The sequence below is a fragment of the Mustela lutreola genome, chromosome 2, assembly GCF_030435805.1.
Source record: "Mustela lutreola isolate mMusLut2 chromosome 2, mMusLut2.pri, whole genome shotgun sequence".
NCBI classification, from domain to species: domain Eukaryota; kingdom Metazoa; phylum Chordata; class Mammalia; order Carnivora; family Mustelidae; genus Mustela; species Mustela lutreola.
This window is the reverse complement of record NC_081291.1, coordinates 107,981,016-108,006,693: the sequence shown is the minus strand read 5'-3', so window position 1 is coordinate 108,006,693 and position 25,678 is coordinate 107,981,016. Positions and strand designations below refer to the sequence as shown.

Here is a 25,678-nt window from a genome sequence, read left to right as displayed (position 1 = left end):
CTCAGAGGATTCCTGGGTTTAGCTAATACAGCCATCAGTCGGTCAATTGTGAATATTGATTGAGAGCCTTGAAAGTGCCAGGAACTGTGCTAAGAATATGATGGTGGTGGGGGAAAGAGGAGCACCTCTGTTTCCACTGTTTTGTGCCTTCTACACGGGGGAGGGGGGGTTCCCACTAAATCGGCTTTCCTGGCCTCTTGCTCTGCACCATGCACATGAATCCCTCCCTTAAGGTAGGAGGAGAAACTGGTCTGATGGGTGAGTTTGGAAGGCATGCCCGCCCTGGCCCTTCCTCTGCTTCTACTTGGCCCTTCATCCTCTCCTCTTTGCCCTGCTCTCCTCCCCCCTCCCTTCCTCTCCTCTCCTTTCCTCCTCCCTCTTCTGGATGGAATTACCTGTGGAGAGCCTGCCTACCCCTGCAGGGAAGCCAGTGGCTGTCCAAGACTGCCTGTCCTTCCAGAAGTCTGTCTGATTCTTGTGTTCCAGACAGGCTGCCTGTCCCGAGTCTCTCTATCGCTTCCAACTTAGGTCAGAAATAGGAATGGCGTTTAAGGGGTTCCTGTGGACCTCGGGAGATGAAGAAGGGAAGTGATGTCCTGCCCTCACGGAGATTATATTCTAGTAGGGAGAGAAGACTGCAAATAAATAAAAGGATGGTTATTTCCTCAAACATGCAGAGCACCTCCCACCTGCAGCCTTCCCACATGCAGCTCTGGCTAGAGCTCTCTCCCTCCTAGAGGGCAGAAAGTGCATACTCTCACTCCCCTCCGTCTCTGTTCAAGTGTCAATTCATCATTGGGACCTTCCCTGACCACCGCGGCCAGCCAACTTCCCCCTCCCCGAACCATACGCTTCTTACATCCTTACCCTGCCTTACCTGCTCTAAACTTCTCACAGTCTGATTTGCCCTATCTGTACTTGTTTATCTGTTTGAAGTCTCTCTCCTCTTCCACACACATACTCATGCTCCACGAGAGCAGAAACTCGGTTCTGTTCCCACTGTTCATGGCACAGGGTAAGCGCTCCTCTGCTGAACGAATGAAGGAACAAACAAATGAGAATGTGTTACAAACAGGGTGATGGGAAAGAAGATGAGGGCCCGGGTGGAGGCCACTTTAGACAAGGGGTTCAGGGAAGGCCTTTCGGAGTGGCTAACATCTGAGTGATCACGCAACAAGGAGCATTAGAGAAACACCATGAAGAAGCAGTACGGAGTACGGTGAGGCGGGGGAGCCCCACGGGGCCTCTGCGCCAGGGAAGGGGCCAGGGGTGGGGGGGCTGCCCATCCCAAATAGGGGAAAGGAGTGGACCACAAGGTGTGTCAGTGCTAAGGGATGCCGGGTGCTCCGGGGCCTGCTCGCTATGCAGATTTTTCCCCACAGGTCAGCAGAGCGGGGGCCGTGCTGTGGCAGCAGCACTGGGCTGGACGGGCTGCAGAAGGGCCGCAGGTAATCATCTCTCCATTAGTCATTGAGGCGGTAGGGGGAGGGGTTTGACCCTCGTTTACAGACAAGGCCTCGGAGGCCCAGAGCAGCGAGGTGGCTGACCCATGGTAACCCAGCTAGTAAATGGCCAACTGGGGTTGCAATTCAGAGCTGTCTCACCCCCTCAGGGCCTTCTCATGCCCAACCCACTGCATTTTGCAGCAAGACAAGATGAGCGGGTAGGTGACACTCAGCAGTGTGGGTTCCTGGATGGCTGTGCCCGACCCACGTCAGTGTTCCCCGTAGCTGTGAATCAGGGTCCCATATACATCAGGTGCTTGGTCAGGCCTGGGAGGGCTCTTCAGGGGTGAGGCAGGGATGGCCGATCATCTACCCCAAACCTGCTCTCCTTCACTTCCCAATTAACTGAACCCCTATTTTTAATGGAGTAGTCTTCTTTGCTTCTTCCTCCATCCTGCCACCAAAACACAGACGTGATGGCTAAAGCTGTAGCAGCCAGACTGGCCCATGAGGACAAGGGTCAGTCACTCCCTAAGGATAGTGACACAAGCAGCTTCAAGGAGCCTAGGACACTCACGACTTCAGGAAGCCCCAGACCACCAGGAATGCCCACCTCTGACCTCCCATTTCCATGAGAAATAAATCTCAATCTTGCATAAACCACCACAATTTGGGATTTCCACAGCATATTCTATCAAACCTGATAGAGCAAGGAAGGCTGATGAAAAAGACACGTCTGGATATAACTGTTACAAGGGTAGGGTTCCTCTTGACAAACAGAATGAGGCAATAGATGGCTCAGACGCAGACTGAGCAAAACCCCATGAGAAGGGACAGCTTCTTCCACAGCCTGGGGAGGAAAGGTGGGACCAGGAAACTGAAGCCACACACCACAGGACTAATCCGGGATGAAAGTGAGCCAGGGGTCAGGATGTTCTGAGTGGAAGGCATATCATAAAAGCAGCATATATGCAAGATGAATGAATGCAGCAGCCTTGCCCAGGCCAGCCGAACCAGGAGCACTTGGAGAACAGAGAGCAGTCCAGCCAAATGTTTTCTGAATGCCTACCGTGAGCCAGGCACTGTGCTCCCAGGGAAGGCGGCACAGAGAGGAGGGCTGAAATGGGTCGAACTGGGTCTTAAAGGTCGGGAGGAGAGCCCCAGGTGCTCCTGTATCCCCTTAGAAAAGTGAACTCCCACACCAGCCTCTGCAGCTCCATCCAAATTCAGATTCCCAGAGCCCACCCAGCAGCTTCTGACCCACAGGCTCGGGCAGAGCCTAGGATTCTGAATTTTTAATAAGCATGCCCATGTGATTCTTTTTTTTGTTTTTTTTTTAAAGATTTTTCTTTATTTATTTGATAGAGAGAGACACACACAGCAAGAGAGGGAACACCAGCAGAGGGAGTGGGAAAGGGAGAAGAAGGAGGCTTCCCCTGGAGCAGGGAGCCATATGTGGGGCTGGATCCCAGGACGCCAGGATCATAACCTGAGCCAAAGGCAGACGCTTAACAACTGAGCCACTCAGGCGCCCCATGCGCTGATTCTGATGCCGTCAGTCCACAGACCTATTTATACAGGCTAGTAGCTCCTAACCTGGTGCTTGGAACACAGCAGATTTGGATGCTTATTAAATAATTGAAGACATAATAGACTTCCACACTGTTAGGAGACAAACCAGTAGATTTCAAAAGATATTCAATAATAATGGACACAAGATTTTTCTGGTTAAGTGAATGGTTCCTTGGCTAATATTTAATGAACCAAAATATAATCTGAGGACACTAATATGGATGTGGGCACAATTTCCACGCCAGCTCACCAGAGCTCTGGTCTGCAGCTTACAGACATGGTGGCGACCTCCTAGGAGCCCATGCTGAGGGAGCAGGCGGTCTCCAGACAGGTGGGTGGGCAGGGAGCTGCCTTCCTCTCCCAAAGGTGTCCTCACACATGTCAAGACAACTCTTCTCCTGACTAGACTGTGCTATTGCCTTATCTTATAAGGCAGAAGTGTTCCTTAAAGATGAAACATGGTCTGTGATGATTTCACTCATGTGGAATTTAAGAAACAAAGCCGATGAACATAGAGGAAGGGAAAGAACAATAAAATAAGATAAAAACAGAGGGGGAGGCAAATCATAGAAGACGCAACATAGAGAACAGAGGGTTACTGGAGGGGAGGTGGAAGGGATGGGGTCTTTGTGTGATGGCCATTAAGGAGGGCACTTGATGGAATGAACACTGAGTGTTATATGTAAATAATGAACCCCTAAATTCTACTCCTGAAACCAATACTATACTATATGTTAACTAACTTGAACTTAAATAAAACCTCAGAAGAGAAACAAAGAAGAAACATGGTAGAAAGGGGAAAACACTGACCTAGGACATGGGTCTGGTCCTAGGCAGGTCAGTAACTCCCCAAGTGGCCTTGGGCAAGTCTCTTCACCCATCGTACTATATGGTCTTGAAGACCCCTCCCAGCCCTGATGCAACCAGGGTGGGAATGTCTACAATTTCCTTCTTCCTGACTAACACTTAAAGATTAATCCTTCATATGAAATACGCTTCCATATGCAAGGCATGATGTTGGGTGCTGGGGATACAACATTTAAGAGGAGTCAGGGTCCACGCCCTCTGTCTACCTTGTCTTGAAAGGTAGACAAATAATTCATTCACTGTATAATTACAACAGTGATAAATATTACTAAGGAAAAGGGCTTGGTGCTAAGAGAGTGTATAATGGGCACTCAGGAAAGGTTTGCCAAGGAAATGACATTTACACTGAGACCTGAGAGAGAGCTAAGGATGGGGGTCGGGGTAAGGTAATTTAAATTTATTTTTTTTTAAAGATTTTATTTATTTATTTGACAGAGATCACAAGTAGGCAGAGAAGCAGGCAGAGGGAGAGGAGGAAGCAGACTCCCCGCTGAGCAGAGAGCCCGATGTGGGGCTCAATCCCAGGACCCTGGGATCATGACCTGAGCCAAAGGCAGAGGCTTTAACCCACTGAGCCACCCAGGCGCCCCTAAATTTATTTTTAAATTCAAGTTAGCTAACATATAGTATAGTATTGGTTTCAGGAGTAGAATTTAGGGGTTCATTATCTCCCACGCAGAGGGAGAAGCATGTGTGAAGTGATGCCAGAAAAAGCATTCCTTTCAGGAATATTCCAAACCTGAGAGAGAATCAAATGACCAGTAACATGAAGCCAACCTTCCAGGACCATATATTTAAGGAAAAAAAGAGCACCGTTTATCACAGACAGAAAACAGATTCACAAAAATCTGACCTCGAAACTAACAAGAAAGATTTTAGGCTGAAACCAACAAACTGTTCTCTGACCACAGCCATCTAACTACAAAGCCTCCAGACCCTCATCAGCCATGCCTCAATTCATGTCCCCCACAGCTGTTTCCAGGGCCTAGTGACCTATGGTTGTCCAAAGAGAGCATGGCAAAGGGAGAGAGCAGGAAACACAGGCACCATGATGCTGGGAACCTGGCCCCAAGGCCAGTATTTCTGGTGCGGACTCTGTGCAAGGCATCATGGGACTGGAGATAAGACCTGACACGTTCATAGCACCAGTGTGCACCAGGGAGGAGGAGGAAGAGGAAGACTTGTCTTCTGATGGGGTATCCCTGAAAGGCTCCAAAGAGGCGATGGCAAAGACAGATGACCAAGACCTGGAGATGGAAAGAGAAAGAGGGTTCCAACGGCAGCACGACACAGCAAAGGCCTGGCAGCTAGACAGCCCTGAGTACACAAGAAGCTGTGTCGAGCTGGAGAGAAAGGGCTGGGTAGAGATCTGGCCCAAGTTGCTACCTCTGACTCCATAAAGTGATAAAATGACAATGCTGGTCTTCAGGGTGGTGTTTGGAGACCCTGTCAAATCCCAACTCTGCCCAGACTGGCCCTTTGATCAAGTGCCCTTAGTTTTCTCCCTCGGCCAAGCATTAGAGTACTAGGGATCACCTGGGACAGGCTGCCAGGTCTCACCTTGAGATTCCAATTAGGTAAATGTGATGGGTTCCAGGCTGAAAAACCCCAGGTCAGAGAGTGGGTCAAGAACCTGGATTCTGGGTCTCCTACAGCATGAAGTCCAGGCCCGGGAGCCCTTCCCTGACTATGGTGGGTGCTCCAGACAGGTTTACTTGTTCTGGACAAGAGACAGACTTTGTGGGCTATGAGGAGAAGCAGGAATGGAAAGCTGTGGAAGGCTGGGCACAGACGGTCCCCAAGTCTAGGGACATTCCCGGGACGGTGAAAGCTAAGTAAAGAGTGGCCAAGGACTCAGGAGGAAAGGAAGGACATCCTGGGCGAGAATTCATCTTTAAAAGGCACAGTCAACACACTCAAGATCTAAGGTGCACACAGGAGGACGAAAAGCAAGGCTGGAGAGAAGGGCCAGGCCCACAACGCAGCCTTCCTGGAAGTTGGGACTTGAGCTGCCAGAGACCCCTGAACCTTGCAGGATCTGGGCAGCAGATCCCCCATCAATCACTGGACACAAACACATGGAACATTACTCTTACCTCACTACCCCTTCCCCCACTATCAGTCTCCATCCTTTAAGATCACCTCCTAGTCTTATCCAAAAATCAGACCTTGGATGCCCTCTGTGCAACTATGAGGTCAAAATGAGGCTAGCAACTTGACTGAAGCAATTAACACTAAGCCAGGAAGCTAATCTCTGACAAGCAGAGCTGGGAGATCATGGGAGATGAGGGAGAGAGGTGGGAGCAGAGTTGCCAACGAAGCATGTTGCTCCATCCTGGGACAAGGTGGCTAGCTCTGCTGTGCTCACCCCAGATCGTATCTGTACCTCTTAGAGCTTCTGCTTCCTCCCTCAGAGTGACTGGTGGCTTCTCTAAATAGGTTCGTGACCCTGGAGACTAGGTAAGAAGAAGGTACAGAGAGGGGATGAGGTGGTTCACAATGTCTGGGTTTCGGCTTAGGCAGTTCTGACTTTAATACGAGAAATATCACTGCAACTTCAATTCACGCGACCTCACTAAGACCCTGGCCACAGACTTCGCATCAGATGACTACTGCCTTCAAACGACCCGTTCCAACCGCAAAAGTCAAAGATTGAGAATAAAAAGTGCAGACTGCGAAGGCAGTGCAGAATCCTGCAACGCCAGCAGAGAGGGGGCGAGCCAAATCTCGGGAGAAGAGGGACTTAACGGGTGGGGCACGGGTCAGGGTAGTGAGTCCACGCCCCGCAGCACTCCCGCACCGGCTGAGTGCTTCTGGCTCCTGGGCACGCCTCCCGAAGGCTGCCTCCAGCACACCGAGAAACACGTTTCCACGTTTCAGGCAAAGCTGGGGCAATGGGGTCTTGGGGGGACAGATGAATGTATAGGGTGGGCCATCCGCCAGGAGTCCCCGGCCTCAGCCCCGCTCACCTTGCACTTGAAGCCGGCGGCTGGCGGCAACAGTTCCCGCAGCAGAGCCTTGGCCACCTCACGGCTGGCCTCCTCGCTCACGAAGTGCAGGTTAAGCACCTCGTGCGCCTCGAACTTAGCGAGGCGCAGCAGGGAGCGGAGCGCGACGCGGGCCTTGGCCTGCAGCGCAGCGTTGTGTTCCGCCTTGGTGAACATCATCAGCAGGTGATAGTCCACCGGCCCCGGCCCGCCGCCCTCCAGGCTCTTGGCCTTGGCCCCCAGGGCCGGCGCCACGGAGCCCCGCGCCAGCTCCGGCGCGGGCGGCGAGGGCACCGCGGGGGCCCCGGCGCGGGCCTCCTTCAGCCTCTTGGTGGCGCTGGAGAAGGTCTCCCGGCCCGAGCCGAGGTAGTAGAAAGCACAGACGGCCAGCGCTGCGGCCAGCAGCAGCGCGCAGTAGTGGGAGCGCACAGCGGCCAGGCGCGCCATGGCCCGAGAACATGAGGGCCCGCCTCGCCGACCCATGCACCACCCGCCCGGAGACAGAGCAGCGGGGGAACGGCAGCGGACACCAGCACCCTGGCAGCCACTTAGGGACCCAAGCGGCGGGCAGCGGCCATGGCGGGGGCGGGGCCTCGCCGCCCGGAGCCAATCCGCGGGTGCTGATGCGCGGAGAGGCAGGGCCAGGGCTGCTTGGCAGCCGCTGGGTCCTAAATTTAGCGGGATTCAAGACGGGAAGGATCGGGCGGTGGGTGAGGACTGAGACTTCGAGAAAGCCAGCGGGGCTGCAAGGAAGGTCTATTGAAATTGGGCGTCCTAAATGCCCAGACCCAGACGCTATAAATCGAAGCTGTGCCTTGAAAGGTATAGAGGCGCCCCAACGCAGGACGTTCGTTAGCAAAAACACTAAACTGGACGCACAAAAAGGGAAAAATTTTCTTTCTGAACCTTTCTCCCCGAAATGTTTGGAGGCTTGAAGTCCTCTCCCCGCCGACTCCTTTCACACCTGGGAGACTAGCTGGGGCTAGGGAGTTTAAACACGCTCCTTCCTCATTCACGGTAAATGAGAAATGCCACCTAAGGTGCAAATGGCCTGCCCAACCCACTGGCACCTGAAGCCATGTAAAGGATGTGGCCAGCAGGGGGACCCCGCTGCCCACGACTTGAAGATAGTTTCCAAAGTCCCAGGAAGTAACGCTGGAGACTTCTATAATACCTTAAGAGAATCTCAAGACGTGCCAAGTCGTTTTTCAAAATTTTAACTGAGGCACACTGAGGTAACTTGTTCAAGGTCACTCGGCTTTGACCTAGACAGCTGGGACACTTGACAACTACATAAAAACTCATTAACTTCAGTCTTCTAAGGACTGATGATAATACTACAGCATTTAAACTTGTACAAATGATCTGCATTCTTGAAGGTCACGGAGGTGAAAATGCATGGGCAAATGCACATACGAATTATCACTCAGCCGTTTACTGTGCCATGCTCTTATTGGTGAAAGTGACTGGTACCCCGAACTACAACGCATCTTTTTTTTTTTTTTTAAGATTTGACAGAGAAAGAGTACAAGTAGAGTGGCAGGCCGAAGGAGAGGTAGAAGCAGGCTCCCCACCGAGCAGGGAGCCCGATGCCCAGCTCGATTCCAGGACCCTGGGATCATGACCTGAGTCAAAGGCAGCCACTCAACCGACTTAAACACCCAGGCGCCCCACAATGCATCTCATTTTTAACTCTTGTTTTTTTTTCAATTGGAGTAACAGTTTTCTGAAAAAAAAAAAAAAAAAAATGGAACTCTAAAGTGGGCTGAGTGAAAAGATCAATACATACTAATTACCTGTGGGGGTAGGAAGGTAACCCAGTAGCTAAATTAACTCACTCAACTGATGGGCTCTTACTTTATTTAATCCTCACAACCCTAAGAAGCAGAGGTATTATTTGCACTTTACAATTGAGGAAATTGAGGTTTAGAGCATATATTGCGCGAATTTAGCTGGCTAGTAATAGAGCCAGATCTCAACCCAAATCTTATTTCTGCCAATGCATAAGCTTTTAGCCAAGACTCACACTGAAAGCAATAATTCAAGCCCTGGGTTGTGTGTATGTTACCACAACCTTCAGCAGATATTGGTTACAAGAGCAAGTTCTCCAAGTTAATCTAACATGACTAATTATTAGACTTCAGACAGGATCCTTAATCTGAGCTTCAATAAGATCCATTTGGAAAACAGGGTTAATACTAGTATCTGAGCCTTATAGGATTATAAGACAATACATAAAAAGCAGAACTGTGCCTAACACTTAGCAAACAATACAAAATATGCTAGAAACACCAAACTCTACAAAAGGGCAAAATAGCCAACAAGTACCCAAATATGGCGACCATAGCTTTTCTAGGGTAATAACAAATAACCAAACTACAAATCTCCGTTAAGACTTTATGTTTCGTATTATCCCCACAGCAGTGTGCTACAGCTATATTATATTCTAATTGTTCACTAGTAAAAAATCTGGAGTTGTGGCCCTCACCTTCACATCAATAATGTGGTTTTTCCTTATGCCAGTTATTCTAGAACTTATTCAATTATTTTACTTTTCAGACCTTTACAAGATCACTACTCCTGGTATTTATGGATAAAAGAGGAGTGACAAGATAATTTAAATTTTACATAGAAAGGAAAATACTTAAGACTAGCCTTAACTTCATGTTAATTTTTTATTCCCAATTCTTTGACCATAAAGAAAAATGTTGGAACTTCCTGAAATATATTGCTGGCTGGAAACTAAAACAGGAGTTGAAGGTGGCCATTTATTCAACAGGTAACAAGTGACCCGAGTATCATGCACGTAGTGCCTGAGGATTACACCAGTGAAAGAAAACAGAAATCTCTGCCCTCATAGAGCTTATATTCTAGCAGGAGAAAATAGAATAAGGAAAGGTATGTAGTGTGTCAGTTTTCACTTTGGTCAAGACTTCTGACCAGATATTAGAGGTAATTGGTTTCTCCATCTGTAATATTGGGTAGATGATCGGACTTTTTCATATTGACTAGTACCCAATACTGTCAAGGATACAGAGAAAGAAACACTTTCCTCTACAGCAGATGAAGGGTGGGTACTTTTCTGGAAGGCACTCTGGCAATAACTAAAATCTTTCTGTGCCCTAAGAGCATTCTCAATTCTCTCCTGTTGTGATGAATGTTTCTCTCCAAGACAGAGGTTCCCAGATTTTGGTTGGCCTTGGAAGCACCTGGGGAGCTAGGTAAAAACACAGAGAATCAGGCCCTATGAATCATCAGTGAGCCTGGGCCTCAATAGCCCATCTTTTACAGACCAAAGTTTCTAAAGCACTGCCTTAGATCTTCGCACAGCCAAACTCCCCTTCAGCGTCCGACCTTGAACTTAGATGTCATTGCCTTGATGAGTGGTCTCTAGACACTGAGCCATTCAGTGTCCAGGTGAGGCACTATCCTCCAACAATCCCACAAGGGCCAGCTCGAAACTATTCAGTCCCATTCTTCTCCATTCCAAAAAGCAAGATGTCAAGAAAATAGAAGTACATCTTTTGTTTTTTTGACTGTAATATCCCCAATACCTGACTCATTGAATGAGCCTCAAAAATTTATCTGCCCATTGTGAATCAGCATTTTTACTTCTGGGAATTCATCCTGAGGAAATAATTAAGAATGTATGCAAGCATTTAGCCATAAGGATAAAACAGAGCTAGATTTAGGAAGGCAAGAAATTAGAATCAAATATTCATCAATAAAGTGGTTAAACAAAAATAATGATGCTGTTATTAAAAGTGATGTGTTCGACAAACTGCAAGTGGAAACTTTTCAAAATTAATGAGGAACTTAGAGGAGACACAGGAGACCTATTAGCCAACTGTAATGAATGGAACTTCTATGGATTCTAACTTGAAGAATCTATTTTTTAAAAGCACATTTGATATAATTGGGGCAATTTGAATACTGACTATATAATTTTATAGTTTAAGGAAATGAGATATTGTGATTGACTCTTTTCTTTTAGAGATACATACTGAATGATTTGTTAGTGAAATGTCTGAGATTTGATTCAAAATCTGGGAAAGAGAAAAAATGGGTGGTAGTATTGATAAAATAATGTTAGCCATGAGCTACTAGCTATTGAAATTATTCTACTTTGTTTATGCTTGAAATTTTCCATAATAAAGACTACTGAAAATCCTCCCCAGAGTGATGTATAACACTTAGGGACTTAAAGATCTGTTCCCCATTTATTAAGTGAAACAGTATGCAGTATGCAGGTAACAGTATGGTCCCATTGTATATTAACAAAAATACACATACCCAAAGTTCTAAAAAGATATATACCAAGAAATTAAGTTCCCCCTCAATGCTATTCAACAGAATTTCCTACAATGATAGGCATGTTTTACAACCTGTCCTGTTCAAAACAGTAGTCAGTAGGCACATATGGCTGAGTTCTTAAAATATAGCAGTGTGAGAGAAGAATTCAACTTTTAATTTTGTCTAATTTCAGTTAATTTCAATAGCCACATGTGGCTAGTAGAGACCATATCGGGAGCACAGGAAGATGATGGAATTATGGATGATTATCTTTTTTACTTATTGTTGAACATTTTTCTTCATGAAAAAGCATTGTTTTGCAATAGAAAAAAGTAGGTTGTTTCTTTTCATTTAGAACATTTACTCACTATTGGTATGGGTTCTCTTTACAGAACCATTCTGAAAATGAAATGAAATGGAATAAGCAAGCCACACAGAAAAGTTTTATGTATCCACTTTTAATTAACTTAAAAGGCAAAAACTGGTGATTCACTTCCAGGTCTGTTCTTTCAAACCTCCATTTCTTCTATTTCAATTCATATAAAAACATGTCTTTGTTTATTAAAAGGATTGAGTGTGAATGTGTTGCCTAGATGGGGAACTTCAACAGATGTCAATCATAGTGGAAAATAATTAGAGCTAGCCCCCATCCCTGAAAAGAGGAAAAAAGGTCTTTGCCATTTTTAGCTAATAAATGCATACAGCTCTGTGATCAGGAAAATATTTAAAAGATGAAAAATGGATTTCCTGATTGAAGCAGTCAGCAGATAGGATCAACTGGATCAATATGACAGAGTTGAAAGGAATATAAGACTTTAAAAAAAAAAAAAGAACAGACATGTTTAAGATTTTATTTATTTATTCATGAGAGGCAGAGAGAGAGAGGCAAAGGCACAGGGAGAAGCAGGCTCCCTGGTAGACCCTGGGATCATGACCTGAGCTGAAGACAGACACTTAATTGACTGAGCCACCCAGGCACCCTAAACATGACAGCTCTTAACACATATGTCCGCAGTTATAGGTCACAATAAAGTGGAAGTCTGAGCATAAAAGAACTATGCCAGAGGTGAGATTTTTATTGACTTATTATCGTAATTTTTCTGCATACAAAGTATTTAATCAAGTATAATATTTACAATTCTTACATAATGTACATTTTAGAATAACTATAAAGATATGTACTTTGCTCCATTTACAATGACAGACTACAGTAAAACTACATTCATGAATTAGATACAAAACCTCTACATACTAATAAAAAGTAAAAGGAGTGTTGGTTATACATTCTATAAAATATGCCTTTTCACAGGTAGCAAGAAATATTACATGTAATAAATCTTTATGACTGGAATGATCCAGAAATACCACAAAGCACAAATAAACACATATAGAAAAGTAGCTCATCATTTCCAAAAGTTAACCTTTAGCCTCTGTGTAAAATAAACGGTGCCAGCAATCTTCATAATGTAGCAAGCTTTCCCTGTTTAAAATGAACACCCTCTGCAGGAGGTTGTTGAGGAAAAATAAGAAAATCTAAAACATAATACAGTGAAAAGACCAATGCAGAGAAAAGATTAATCAAACCTTATTTCTCTCCCCTTATTATTTCATTATTTTAAGTGGATAAATCTATGTAATTGGGAAAGGATATCTACAAAACCATGTTTATAGATGTCATTATTTAGCCAAACTGAATCCAAGGCCCTTTTAGTTACTTTTCATTTGGAAACATCAAGAATTTGATAAGTATATGGTAAATTAAAATCACCTTACCATGTTTTGCTTTCATTAATGTTTGCTTTTACAAAAATGTAATGTTCTCTACCATTCAATGTCTTTAAATCCATATCTATTCCTTCAAGGTAATTTTATAACCAGGCTCTCCTGAGTATTTGGAGTCTTTGCTATGAAAACACAAGGAAAGCTGGCAGTCATTATCAGATTTTGCTGCTTTACAATGATTTCAAAACATCTCCCGATACAAGTAAAGTGCCTCCGACTAGTAGTCAGTCAGACAGGGGTTCTGGGGTCAGTTACGCCACCAACCAGCAAATCAATGACTCCCCTCTGTAAACCAAGAGGAGCATCCCAGGATCAAAGAAAAGAAATGTTGGCATTCTTAGAATAATATCGCAGAAATCCTACTGTCAGAATCAGGTGAGATAAAGCAATGTCAACATACACTGTGAGCAGAACAGCACACAAAAGGATGGTGTTATAGTTTCACCATGTTTTATCCACTCCTTTTATTTGTGAGAAGCTCTGAATCCAAAAAGGGTAGTAACTACTAGTCAGCGCTCTTTCCATATAACATGCAAGTGGAAGTCATTCTGGACATAATAATTCTATAAAAATATATCATTTTTCCTGCTCTTGTCCATGATCAAAAGTGCTATCAAACAGGAAAGTTAATATGGCAATATGCAAGTGCTATGGGAATGTCTTCTTATTCAAAATGAGTACTAAGTTTAGTCTTAAATACAATTTGGTTTATTGTCACCATACCTCACATGTGTAAAATTATATTTTTTTAAAATACTGCCTAACACATCACAAACTTAAGTTGTCCAGACTGTGAAGGTATAATTTTTTTTTCAACATGCACTCATGAAGAACCTAAGTACACATTCCAAATTAAATTACATGTTTTGGAAAGTAAACATCAAAGCTCACTAAAATCTACCAGTAAAGAAGACCAGTAAAAATTGGGTTCTGAATCCCTGGAAATGTACTGAATCCCTAGAAATTTTTGAATTTCTAAGAATTGTACCAAAGGTAAATTTTAAAAACCTTAGAAATCTTAAACATAAACTACAAATAACTACTCAATTACCTTTAGTCTAGTTCTGGTGTGAGACTGCATTTTATGAGCTCTTCATAGTACTGCTATTTTATTTTGATGTTAATCTAGCTTTTAAATTAACATGCTAGAACAATAAACTAACAGAGCACTGACAAGGAACCAGAAATTAATATAAGCAGATCAGTTAAGGAAAGAAAACAAAGATCTATCACATTGACTTATGAATTCCAAAAGTATGGTTAACATGGTTCACACTGTACTTTCTCATAATGCATTGAAAAAAATTCACAGCATAAAACTCAGATTTGTTACATACTATATAAAAGCTATTAGTTGACGCAGCTAAATCACCTTGGTAGGAGCCAATCTACTTTGTAACTACTTATAACTATTAATTTACTTAAGGGCCTTGTTATATTTACTGCATCGTTTCTGCCAAATTTCATCCAAATTGGGTCATGGCATATTCAAGAAATCAAGCCACTGGAATGTATTTTTGTATTGTCAGGCTACCTATACTGATAAAGATTTAGTTTCTCTGAAGATATTCAGAACCATGATCATCTTCAAATACATCTCTAACCATTAAATTTAAGTAGAAACTAAGTTTAATGAAACTTTTATTATACTAACATTAATAAAACTAACGACTCCAGCCACATTGGTTAAGAGAGTCATAAGGAACTGCCTTCACGACCAGAGGCCCCAGAGATGATCTGGAGCACCAATGGCTGGATCCAAAAGCAAAACTGTTCAGGCTTCCTCAGATAAAGCTTAGGAGATTTAGAAGTGAAGCCCTGTGATTAACCAGAATAGGTACTACAAAGGAAAAGTGAGCTTCTCTTTTTCTTTCTGTTCATTTTTGACATATTTTTAACATAACTTATCCTTGAACTTTTTGGACAGCTTCAAAGTACACTCTAATAAAAATGTTACAGACCAGATCTGTGCAAAGCCAGATGATCTGTGACTCTGAGGTGAGAAACAGGAAGATTTAATGTTTTTGTTACTGTCGTAATTAAAATACAGGCTTTGGAAGTTAACATTTTCTTAGAAATAACACAAATATATTTTATCCTTATCTAATATACAGTGATTATTACTAAATAAGCATTGTAGACACACAATTTGGCCAAATATGGAAACTTTTCTGTGACAAGAATTTACTTCAGTCTAATTCCTGTTTAGATAAATCCTGGTTTGACATGCAATCAACTTAAAAAACTCTAGTTACTGGAGGGAGGGATGTTAGGAAATTTTATGTTTAAAATTTATTTTATCTACCAAATTAAATATAATTTTTCTACTTATTTGGTAGCGCAAATTTTAAAAACTCTTATTTAGAAACCGAGTATCAATAATACGACGTCATGTAAAAGAAGATTAAACTTAATTCTTGACAATATTAGAAACTATAAGGCAAATTACTTAATTATTTTGTACTCCTGACAAGATATGTCAATCAAAGATGGAATCAGACAAATTTATAGCATTTATGTGTAAATTAGTAGATCCATGTTCTGGAATTCAAGGGTGTTTCATGTAACCAACTACTAAAGATACATAGATGGTATAATTTAAAATACTGTATACTGTATACAAAGGATAGATGTTGAAAAAATTAAAAAGCAATTCATCATTATATATTTTAGTATAAACTGAGAAAACCTTGAGATTTTTCTTTTCCAGAAATTTTTCTTTCACTCAGTGCAATAGCAAAGTTATCTTGAAAAGGAGAAATTTTGAATACAAAAATGCTCTACATTATAACTTAATCAGTTGAAAGTTACAATCTGATAAAAGTATAATTTTCAACATTCAAGTAACCTCTGAAACAGTTTTATTACATCAATAAATTTGTCAAGGTTTTAGGAAACCAACCCAACAATGAAGGACTACAACTTCTGTAAGTAAGGTTCTTTTGGTTATTTAAAAAAAAAAAAATTGTTAAGGGCTTCTTTATGCTTCATAAAATGGGATAGATCTGAAAAACTGAGTTACATCTACTTGTACAGCCATTACATGTATGTTAACTTACACAATAACCAGACATCTAAGGAATATCACTATATTTATGAGCAAATGGAGGAAACATATTTTCTAGCTCTGAGAATTACATTACATATTGTATGTATAACAGGATACCAGAGAACAAAACAAAACAACAAAAAAAGTATTTTTTGAATCCCCAAAATTCATTAGGGAAGCTAAAGAAAAGACATATTCTTCAGGCAGGCAGGACAGTTGGCTCTTATTTTGATGCAGACATGCTTGACTGAATGGTCCTCGGCATCATGCATAGAAAAAAAAAATCAATGCTACCCATTGGCAAAAGCAGAGATTTCACCCAAACTATTAGCATCTTGTAACATAAAGATGACCTAAGTCTAGATTTTGTCTATAAAAAATAGCCCTTTAAACAGACTTCTTTTTTTTTTTTTAATAAAAGAGGTCCTAAAGTAGGTTCCTCTCCCAACTACTAGAGACCTACATTTTAATTTATAAAAAATATCAATGAATGGGGTACCTTTTTTCCAAACCACTCAATACCTACTAAAATTAAGTAGAGTTAAAGCAGTAAAAACTTGTAAGATTTCAGATGTACACATTAGGGGATCATTCAATTTAATATTTTCCCCTTAAAAAAAACTCAGAATTTCTGTGAATCTTGCTGGAAACGATTTAGTTTCTCTGGATTATTGGATGCCATTTGGGAAAAATCACGAAAAATATCCTGGTAGGTTTCATCACCTGCATGAAAGTAAAATAAGGACACTTTTAAAATGTATATAATGAAAGTATTAATAAACATTCATTTTTATGGCTAGCAATTATAATTAGTCATATTCAAATTTTGTTCAGATGAACATTTTTGGAAGAAAAATGACTAACATATATAAATGCTGAAAAAGCATACAGTGAAAGAAAAAAAAGCTATACCTGAAAAAAGCACCTCAGATGCAGCCACAGAGGAAAGCTCAGAGTTAGAAAAGAGCAAAGATGCAAGTATTTTAAAGCAATGTAAAGAAATACATTTATTTACACAGAAATTAAAGTCATTCTAAATGAGGTATAGTAAACAAGGCATTCTTTAAATAAATATTTTCCTTGATCAAGGCCAAAAGAAAAGACCAATAACAAATACTAATGCTTCTGATGGATGCAAGTTATTAATAAGACAAACTGATAATCAGGTGAGAAAAAAGTCTATTTTAATAATATCTTTCAGCTAAAAGGCATTTTAATTTAAATAGCATGTGAAAAAGGAATTCTTTACTCAAACTTGAATGCTGAACTAAAATTAATGCACCTAATCCACTGCTTACTGAGCTTATAAAATAATAAAGCCTAGAAAATTACTATATAAAGTCAGTTTCACATTTAGTCAAGTTTTTTGTTTACTGTAGGTCATATGAGCAAGAGTGCTATGACAAAACAGGAACAGATACAAAAGATGTCTGTTAAATTAGAGTAATACACATATGTATATACATACAAATATGCTTGTAGAGAAGATTATAGATACTGATACTATATCAGACTGAATACTGTTTTTCTTGCCCTCATAAGAAACTAAATATATAAATATGTAAAGATTAATTCCTCAGATAAAGCATTTGTATAAAGTAAAATCTTATTTTAAAGATGAATCTTTCATCATGAATACTTCCTGTCAAACATTAGCTTTACACAGCATAGTTCTGTTTTCAAAATTTAAACCATCAAATACTGCTTTAAATGATTACTGCTGCAACAGGGTTTTATAATTATTTCCCCTAAGATATCTTGCATCCATCTTAGTACAAACTCATTGCTACAGCTGTTAATAGTGCAGTAAGTTTTGTCAGCTTTTAATAAGCGAGATTTTTGAGGCAATAGGTGTCATACCAAAAGCTAGAGAATCGGAAAAAAAGTTGGGGGGGGGGGGATAAAGATCTAGTAAAAAGGTCTAACAGCATAACCCAAAATTTTCAATAAAAAATTTTTAATACTTTTAATATTTAGTCACATTTAGTATTTAGTCTATGTAAAAAGCAAGTTATTAAAATCTCTATATAGTTTCCATTTAGTCCTGGAAATGTTCTCATGACCTGAATCAGTCTACTTTAAAATGAAAAAATACAGTAAGAAGAAAATCTTAATAGGTTGGTTAAGAGTAGTATCTAACTCATATTATGTTATTAAAACAATAAAAATAAAATTTGATATACTAGAACTGTTAGGACAATCCAATTATACCCATGATTTCTTAGAAGTTAAACTCTCACATTAAAAGACAAACTACAAGTCTATTCCCATTTTTAGCCATTCTAAAAGATATAAAATAAACTGAGAAGAGACCAACATTAAAAATCAATTAACAAACCATACAAAATATTTAAAAATTCTTATCTTAGATGTTGAATTAAAATATTTAAAATATTTATTGTAAACATTAGAAATATTTTTAAAATACTATTTAAACTTGAGAGTCTGGAATTTTACTTTCCAAGGAAGTGTAAAGTGCAGATTATAATACAAAAATAATACACTGATTTTACCATTCAACACCAGAAGTAACTTAAAAGGCACACATTATACATTCAAGAAGAAACAGGAAGAAATCTAGCAGACGCTAATGCCAAATAGTTTACAGATAGCACCAGATGAGCATTCTTAAGTATTACAACAGTACAATGGCAATATATGGCTTCTACTATTAGCAATGCATATTCTGTATAACAAACTGTAGGGGTTTTTTTTCTTTTTGTGGTTTTCCAGCTTTTGTTCTTAAATCACCTAGTACCTATTATACAAGTACGTTTTAGTAGAACCATTGTACCATGCAAAACAAATTATAAGATCTTTTATTCACTGAATTAAATGCTTCCTTGAAGGAAAGTGTTGGTGCTACACCAATCATTGGTTTCACGAATACATTTTAAGAGTTAATACAATACGAAAGGAAGTCTCACCTTTACACACACACAAAACTTCCTGTTAACGTTCAGTTTCTAACAAAACATTAATTAATGGACTATCAATAAAATACCTTTCTTAGGTCTCAAAATGTATTATCAAAAAGCAAACATTACAATAACAATAGTGACTAAGATATTTAATATCATTAACATAAAGTGAACTTCAATGTGATTCTTTAAAATTTAAGTATAATTTTAATCATTAAGAATTTTTCCCAAGGCAAATATAACTTGTCTACACTACAATACATAAACAATAACCCAGAATACGCTGCCCTGGAAAGTTCACAGAAGTACATTTAACAGTTTATTATAAATGGTAAGCAACTAATCACCCAGTATTTGTAACGCTACGTTATATCCTTTAAATTACTTAATCACATTGTATTTCTCTTCCAATAGTTAACTTTTCTATATGCCCAGATAGTTCTGGGTTTTTAAAATGTGCACTGCTATATGTCCACTGATAGTTTAAAATAGTTTTTGATTTTTGGTATTCAGAATATCCATTGCAATAGCAATTAAGATGAAACAAGGTTTTGTTAATTTTGCTCTTAAAATGCACTCCCCTCAAAGAGATGGCAGCACATGACACCCCACCTTCGGGTGATCAAATATATGATCCCACCCTTTCTGGGTTGATTACAGCTTCCTTTGAAAATTGATCAGTGATCAACCATTGCCAGCAACCTAGTCACATAACCAGGAGTGGTTCTGTAAAGCAAGAACTTTCAGCTGGCTGAGAAACTCTGCCAACAATCAAGAGGAGTCATAGAGCCAGACACTGTGGGAACCACCAAAGTGGTTTCCAACAACTGAGAGCAGGGCGTGGTATTTCACTCACTCACCCAGTCCTCTTTAGAGTTGTAGGAACTGATAAAGAGGGATACATCCTCCCTTCAGGAAATGTGTGCTACTATAGCACCTTGCAAAAAAAACAGGGAGTTTCAGGGTTGTAGATAAAAGGTTCAGAAGTGGGGTTTCTCAGAAATAAGTCCATGATTTCCAAAGATTATATCTGAGACTTATAAGTGATAGGGCTCTTCATTATCAAAGATTGAAAATACCTGCATTTTAAAATTACCCACAATTCTAAGGTATTGCTAGGGAACAAAAAAAAGGATCTAGATAAAACAATCAACCAAAATTAATGAGAGAAAAAGAACAGTGACAAGAAGAGAGAAAGAAAGACCTACTGCCTGAGCAAACATTTCTGCTCTCCAAAGACTCATGAAGAAAAAGAAAAGTAGCCAGAGAGCAACTGCTGTGCCATTTCACCACAACATCTGTATAAGTATATAAAATTGTTCTGCTTTACATGAGACCCCATAAATGCATTAAAAATCTATTATCAAGATTATTCTCTCATTTTATTCTGCTGATACACCATCTCCAGAATTCTGATCTATTTTTAAGCTCTAAACTAAAATTTGAGAGTGAGAGGAAAAAAAAATTTTTTAAGTGAGGCTTTTTTGTTCAAATTTTCAGTCAAATAAATTGAAAAAATTCATTTTTCTACTGAGGAAAGTAAAGTGTTTACTCATAAACTTATACATAAAATGACAGTGAGAGAGACATTTGAGCACTCCTAAATGGTGGCAGCAGAAGCAATCTGGGTGGAACTAGAAGTCACAAGAATATGGAGGCCCTGTCCTTTCAAGCTTCCCAACTCCAAAGGAAAATCGACCACTGACCTTATGACTAATCAGTTGGGTGTAACTTCATTAGCAAATAGCCTAAGGAAAGAACAGCTAACCAAACATTTAAGTTTAAAATTTCAGGAATAAGAATTATTTAACTTAAAATCCTGAAGTTCACTCTTAACCTCACAAATATTAGGTCATAGTCTTTGAATAATTTTTATTTTTAAAGTGCTTAAACACAAAGGCCTCAAAAATGGCCTAGTAATACTCTCACTTAAGTATATTCTGTTACAAAATTATAACTTATTTAAAATCTAACATTCAAGTTTAAAATAAATGGGTGAAATTCAGAATTAACGCTGACACTTCACCCTTAATCAGCACTCTTACATCTTGGTATACCATGAGTCAGAAGTATTGTTTGATCCATAGGATTAAAATGGGACACCCTAGATTAGAAGCTACTAGCTGAAGTGCCTCTAGTCTCAAAGTTCTTTCTTTTTCCCTCTTAAACTAGACCAACAGTAAGTAGTAGATATAGTCCTCTGAGAAAAGAATGGCCCCATATTTATATTAATTATATATTAATCCAGTTAAAGTAAAAGTTAATGGCTAAAGCTAGCATAAAATACTGAAATTTCAAAACATATTTAAACAGTAAGAATAGATGATATTACTAAACCCCTTTAAAAATAATATATTAATATTCATTTTTTAAAAATCAAATATACTTATTGAAACTAATATTCTCAATTATTTTGGTCATGAATTCCTGGAATTTTTTACTAATACGTATATGAATTTCCAACAAAGAAATTAGTAATTCATATACTCAAATTCATGAGACTGGAGATCCAATTATTAATCTTTTCTTTGTGAAGAATGTCTAAGTAGGATGTGTTCATCAAAAAAAGGAATCTGATTATCAACATTCTTCCTTTTCCTGACTTCTTGATGCAAAGGTGAAAATTACTCAAAATGAGGCATGAGTTGATCCTGAGTTGAGGTTTCTCTAACAAGCTACTTTGCCATCAGGTTCGTGAAATACTGTTCTAAATACTTATATTTATCCAAAAGATACTGTATGATTGCTGGGGCAAAGCTACAATAAAGTGAAACCTTTTCTTTATACTTTTTAAACTAACTCCATTCTCTTTATGGACTTATTAAACCACTCCTAAATTTTATTTTTAAACCTACAACTTATTTTTAGATCAGATTACGGAACTCCTCATTTAGTAAACTTTTTCTAGGTATTTGCCATACTGCGTTTTTATATGCCAAACACATGGTGATTTGGTTTTTTCCCTGAACACAATTTATAGAAATTCCCTGAATAACAAAAAGAAAACAACTCTGTTATATTCATTTGACAGCTAAAGAGAATTCCAAAATGAAAATGACTATTGTGCTGCTGTAAGGGTACAAAGATAGGTTATCATTCCATTCGCGTCACTGGAATGTATATGGAAGACATCTATACAGCAGTAAAGAAGTCAGCAGCCAAAGTTGAACACAGCAAGTAAATGTGTACTGTAGTAGGAATAGTTACGGAGTTTTAAAGGCTCAGGAGTTAGGCACTCCCAAGAATTCAGTAGGTATAATACATAACAACTCACAATTTACAAGTAGGTTATACAAAATACTCTAGGGTATTAAGTCAGTTTGCTAAAGAACTACGAATCTTCCAACTGTAAACTAATAAATTCCTGAATGCATTTCTTATACTGCATTTCAGTATGGTTATTAGTAGAATATTGACCTGGCTGTCCATAAAGTCCTTCTGATTCCCGCATCTCTTCATTCATTCTTGCTAAACGTAACCTAAAATTAAAGGAAAGGATTTTTAGATGAAGTTACGTAATATAGATATTCATAAACTAATAAGCCCTGACAATAAAAGCTTCCTAACTAGTACATTGCAGCTCTGTTTAAGCAGGATCCTTGCAGCACGGCCAGTAGCTTACTTCCTCCAGACTCCCAAGACTCCCTGGCTTCCACAGCAACCTGCCACACTTACACTACCAACTGCTGGAAGTGTTGCTTCTATGGTATGGAATGTTGTATTATACCATATAAGTTCATTCTGGTTCATCCTGAGCTGAGGTAGTTCAAGACATACAAATAGCATGTGTTATGTCTAAATAGTGGAAATACATTTTGATGTATCAAATGACCACAGGTTGCCAAGATTTTCCCAAGGTTTCTATTTGGTTATACATTCTTTTTTGGGCTATTCATCCTGCCAGCAGGAAGACATACAGCATTGGATTAAGAAAACACGAATTTCCTCCCATTTTCTAACTAACTTCAAGCAACATTTTGAGAGAGGCAAATGTTGCCTTTGGTGTACCTCTCCCCCTTTGTACTATTTATACTATTTGCCTGTGCTTTGGACCACCAAATACTCAATGCCCCATGAGAACTCTATCACCATCTACTGACATGCACTCTCTGGCATCTGCGGCATCTGCTGTGAGCTTTCCCTCTCTTCAGAATACTACCATTCCATTCTCTTCCATCGCTTCATAACCATTGTGTGAGTTAATAGTGCTGCAAGTCCTCTTTGATATTTGAACTTTTCAGAGAGGACTCTTATTTTCAAAAATTAAGTGAAACTGAAGTCCTCACACAAAGTAAAATGAGAAAATTTAGACAACTTGGGAACAGATATTTTTGAAAAGGGACTATTATTATTTTTTAAGATTTATTTATTTATTGGAGGGGGAGGCAGAGAGAAAAACTTTATCAGACTCCCCACTGAGCTTGGAGACCAATGTGGGGCTTAATCTCATGATCCTGAGATCATGACCTGAGCCAAAAACAAGGGTCAGGTGCTTAACCCACTGCATCACCTAGGGGCCCCAAAGGGGCTATTATTAAAAGAATTTCTTTATACTATATCTTTTCTTTATTTAATAACTTATCTTTATCTAATGGTGAATCTAAAATGTTTTAAAAGTTCTAAATTTTCCTACCACAGCCTCCAAAATTACAATAACCTCTCCAGTGAGGAAAGAACACTGAGTGCAGAGAAAGTATGTTTTACTGTTTTATTGTGTGTCTTAATTTGGCAGGAGCCAGGAGGAGCGATATATGATAACTCAAGAATTCTCAGTGGCAGGCACCTGGGTGGCTCAGTGGGTTAAGCCTCTGCCTTCAGCTCGGGTCATGATCTCGGGGTCCTGGGATCGAGGCCCCTATCGGGCTCCCTGCCCAGCGGGGAACCTGCTTTCCCCCTCTCTCTGTCTGCCTCTCTTCCTAATTGTAATCCCTCCTGCTGTCAAATAAATAAATATATTTAAAAAAAAAAAAAAGAATTCTCAGTGGCAGCTCAGTTGTTTAAGGCAGTCGGGGGAGTCTCTCTTTATAAGTGACTGAGATTCAGTAATGTGAATGAAATTACCTCCACCCATATAACAGGATCAACAATTCACTCAACCCAGAACAGAATGAGTAAGTGACTTCATACAACATATTTCCTACATTAATAATAAAGTGCAGGTGACAACCACATTTCTAGGTTCAGTGTAAACAAACAACTTTGATCTAAGATGCAAATCAAATTAAGATCTCAAAACTCTTTAACAGATCATATTCAATCATATTCAAACATTAAAAATGAGTATTTTTACCTTAAAATATAATATTTGTGTGAACAGTTCCTTTAAAAAAAAACATAAACAGATCCTAAGTATCACTGCCCAAAGGCAATGCAGCTGCAAAAGTGACTGACATCAACACAGCTGTCCCCCATACTTACAAATCCTCGAACTTTTGAGGTAGAATAAATGTAGATTCCTGAGTAGAGTAACTTCCTGTTACTACCAATCCAACCCCCACCCTAGTACTGTAGTGAGAATTAAAGGTCCATTTTAGAGAAGCCACTGGTTTTGTGTTCTTACTGGTCAGGCAGTATAAAAGAAGTGGCTAAGAACATGGATTTTGGAGACAAAATTCTTAATTCCAAATCCCCACTGCACCTGTCATCAGTTTCTTAAATTATCTGTGGCATGGTTTCCTTATAAAATGAGGCTAATAACAACAGTATCTTCCTCATAGGGTCGTTGTGAGAACCAAATAAGTTCATGTGTATAAAGTGCTTAATATGTTTAATATGTCTAGAGAAGTTTATGGCACACAGTAAACAATCAAGTTTATAGTTCACACCTATGCATGAAACTATGCTAAAACCCTGTACAAGTAACACACTGTATGAGAAATAATCAAGGAGAAAGAAAACACTTACAAAGTCACTATGTCAGCATTGGCTGCTTCCACAGCGATAGTCAAAGGATCTTTCCCTTCTTCATCGGTGGCATGCTGATTGGCACCTCGTTTTAGAAATAAACATACCTGCCTGTTTAAGGAATGAGCATTTTTGAGACATTGCCAATAAGAAAAAAAAAATAGTATTCACCTTAAAAAAATAAAAAACACTACCTAAAGAAATAACATTTTCATTAGGAAATTCTTGACTCATTCTACACCTATTAATTGAACACTGGTTCTAATAATAGAAATTTACCCTTATCAGCATTTTACAAATCTCTAGATGTTTTTACATTTAACTTGTAGCATGACAGGATGTATAAATTATGGTCCCTACCCTCAATAATATCAGAAAAAGATGTACACATATATCCATAAACTTAAAACAGAAATCATTCAAGGTCAAATCAGTCAAGGCAATGTTAACATCATACCAATAATTCAACAGCAAAGAGTGGAAGGTAATCCTCCCAATGGACTCCACAAATATTCCTAACTTGAAGAAAGTAACAAAAATGAAAAAAAATATGATAGGATGAGTAAGTGAGTCTACTAAGTAAAATGGGAAGAATGGCTGTTTAAGAAAAAAATACAAAAATACAGGGCACTTGGGTGGCTCAGTCATTGCATCTGCCTTTGGCTCAGGTCATGATCCCAAGGTCCTGGGATCAAGTCCCGCATTGGGCTCCCTGCTCAGTGGAGAAGCCTGCCTCTCCCTCTCCCACTCCCCCTGCTTGTATTCTCTCTCTCAAATGAATAAATAAAATCTTTAAAAAAAGAAATACAGGGGTGCCTGGGTGGCCTCTGCCTTCGACTCAGATCATGATCCCAGGAT

At 39.8% G+C, this 25,678-nt stretch overlaps 2 protein-coding genes across 5 annotated transcripts in view; both read right to left on the bottom strand.

Annotated features, from left to right (window-relative positions):
* The window catches only part of XXYLT1 (xyloside xylosyltransferase 1), a 157,846-nt gene extending 150,372 nt beyond the window's left edge, over positions 1–7,474 (bottom strand). Inside the window, exon 1 of the mRNA XM_059163097.1 lies at positions 6,854–7,474. Within this exon, the coding sequence (XP_059019080.1) occupies positions 6,854–7,354 (501 nt within the window). The 5' untranslated portion in view covers positions 7,355–7,474. The remainder of the gene's footprint in view (positions 1–6,853) is intronic.
* A 4,531-nt stretch (positions 7,475–12,005) lies between these two features.
* The window catches only part of ACAP2 (ArfGAP with coiled-coil, ankyrin repeat and PH domains 2), a 144,068-nt gene continuing 130,395 nt past the window's right edge, over positions 12,006–25,678 (bottom strand). For all 4 annotated transcript variants that reach the window (XM_059163093.1, XM_059163095.1, XM_059163094.1 and 1 more), the window contains 3 exons: positions 24,821–24,931; positions 22,334–22,395; positions 12,006–16,718 (listed from right to left, as the gene is read on the bottom strand). In XM_059163093.1, coding sequence (XP_059019076.1) covers positions 16,618–16,718; positions 22,334–22,395; positions 24,821–24,931 — 274 coding nt within the window. In that variant the 3' untranslated portion in view covers positions 12,006–16,617. The remainder of the gene's footprint in view (positions 16,719–22,333; positions 22,396–24,820; positions 24,932–25,678) is intronic.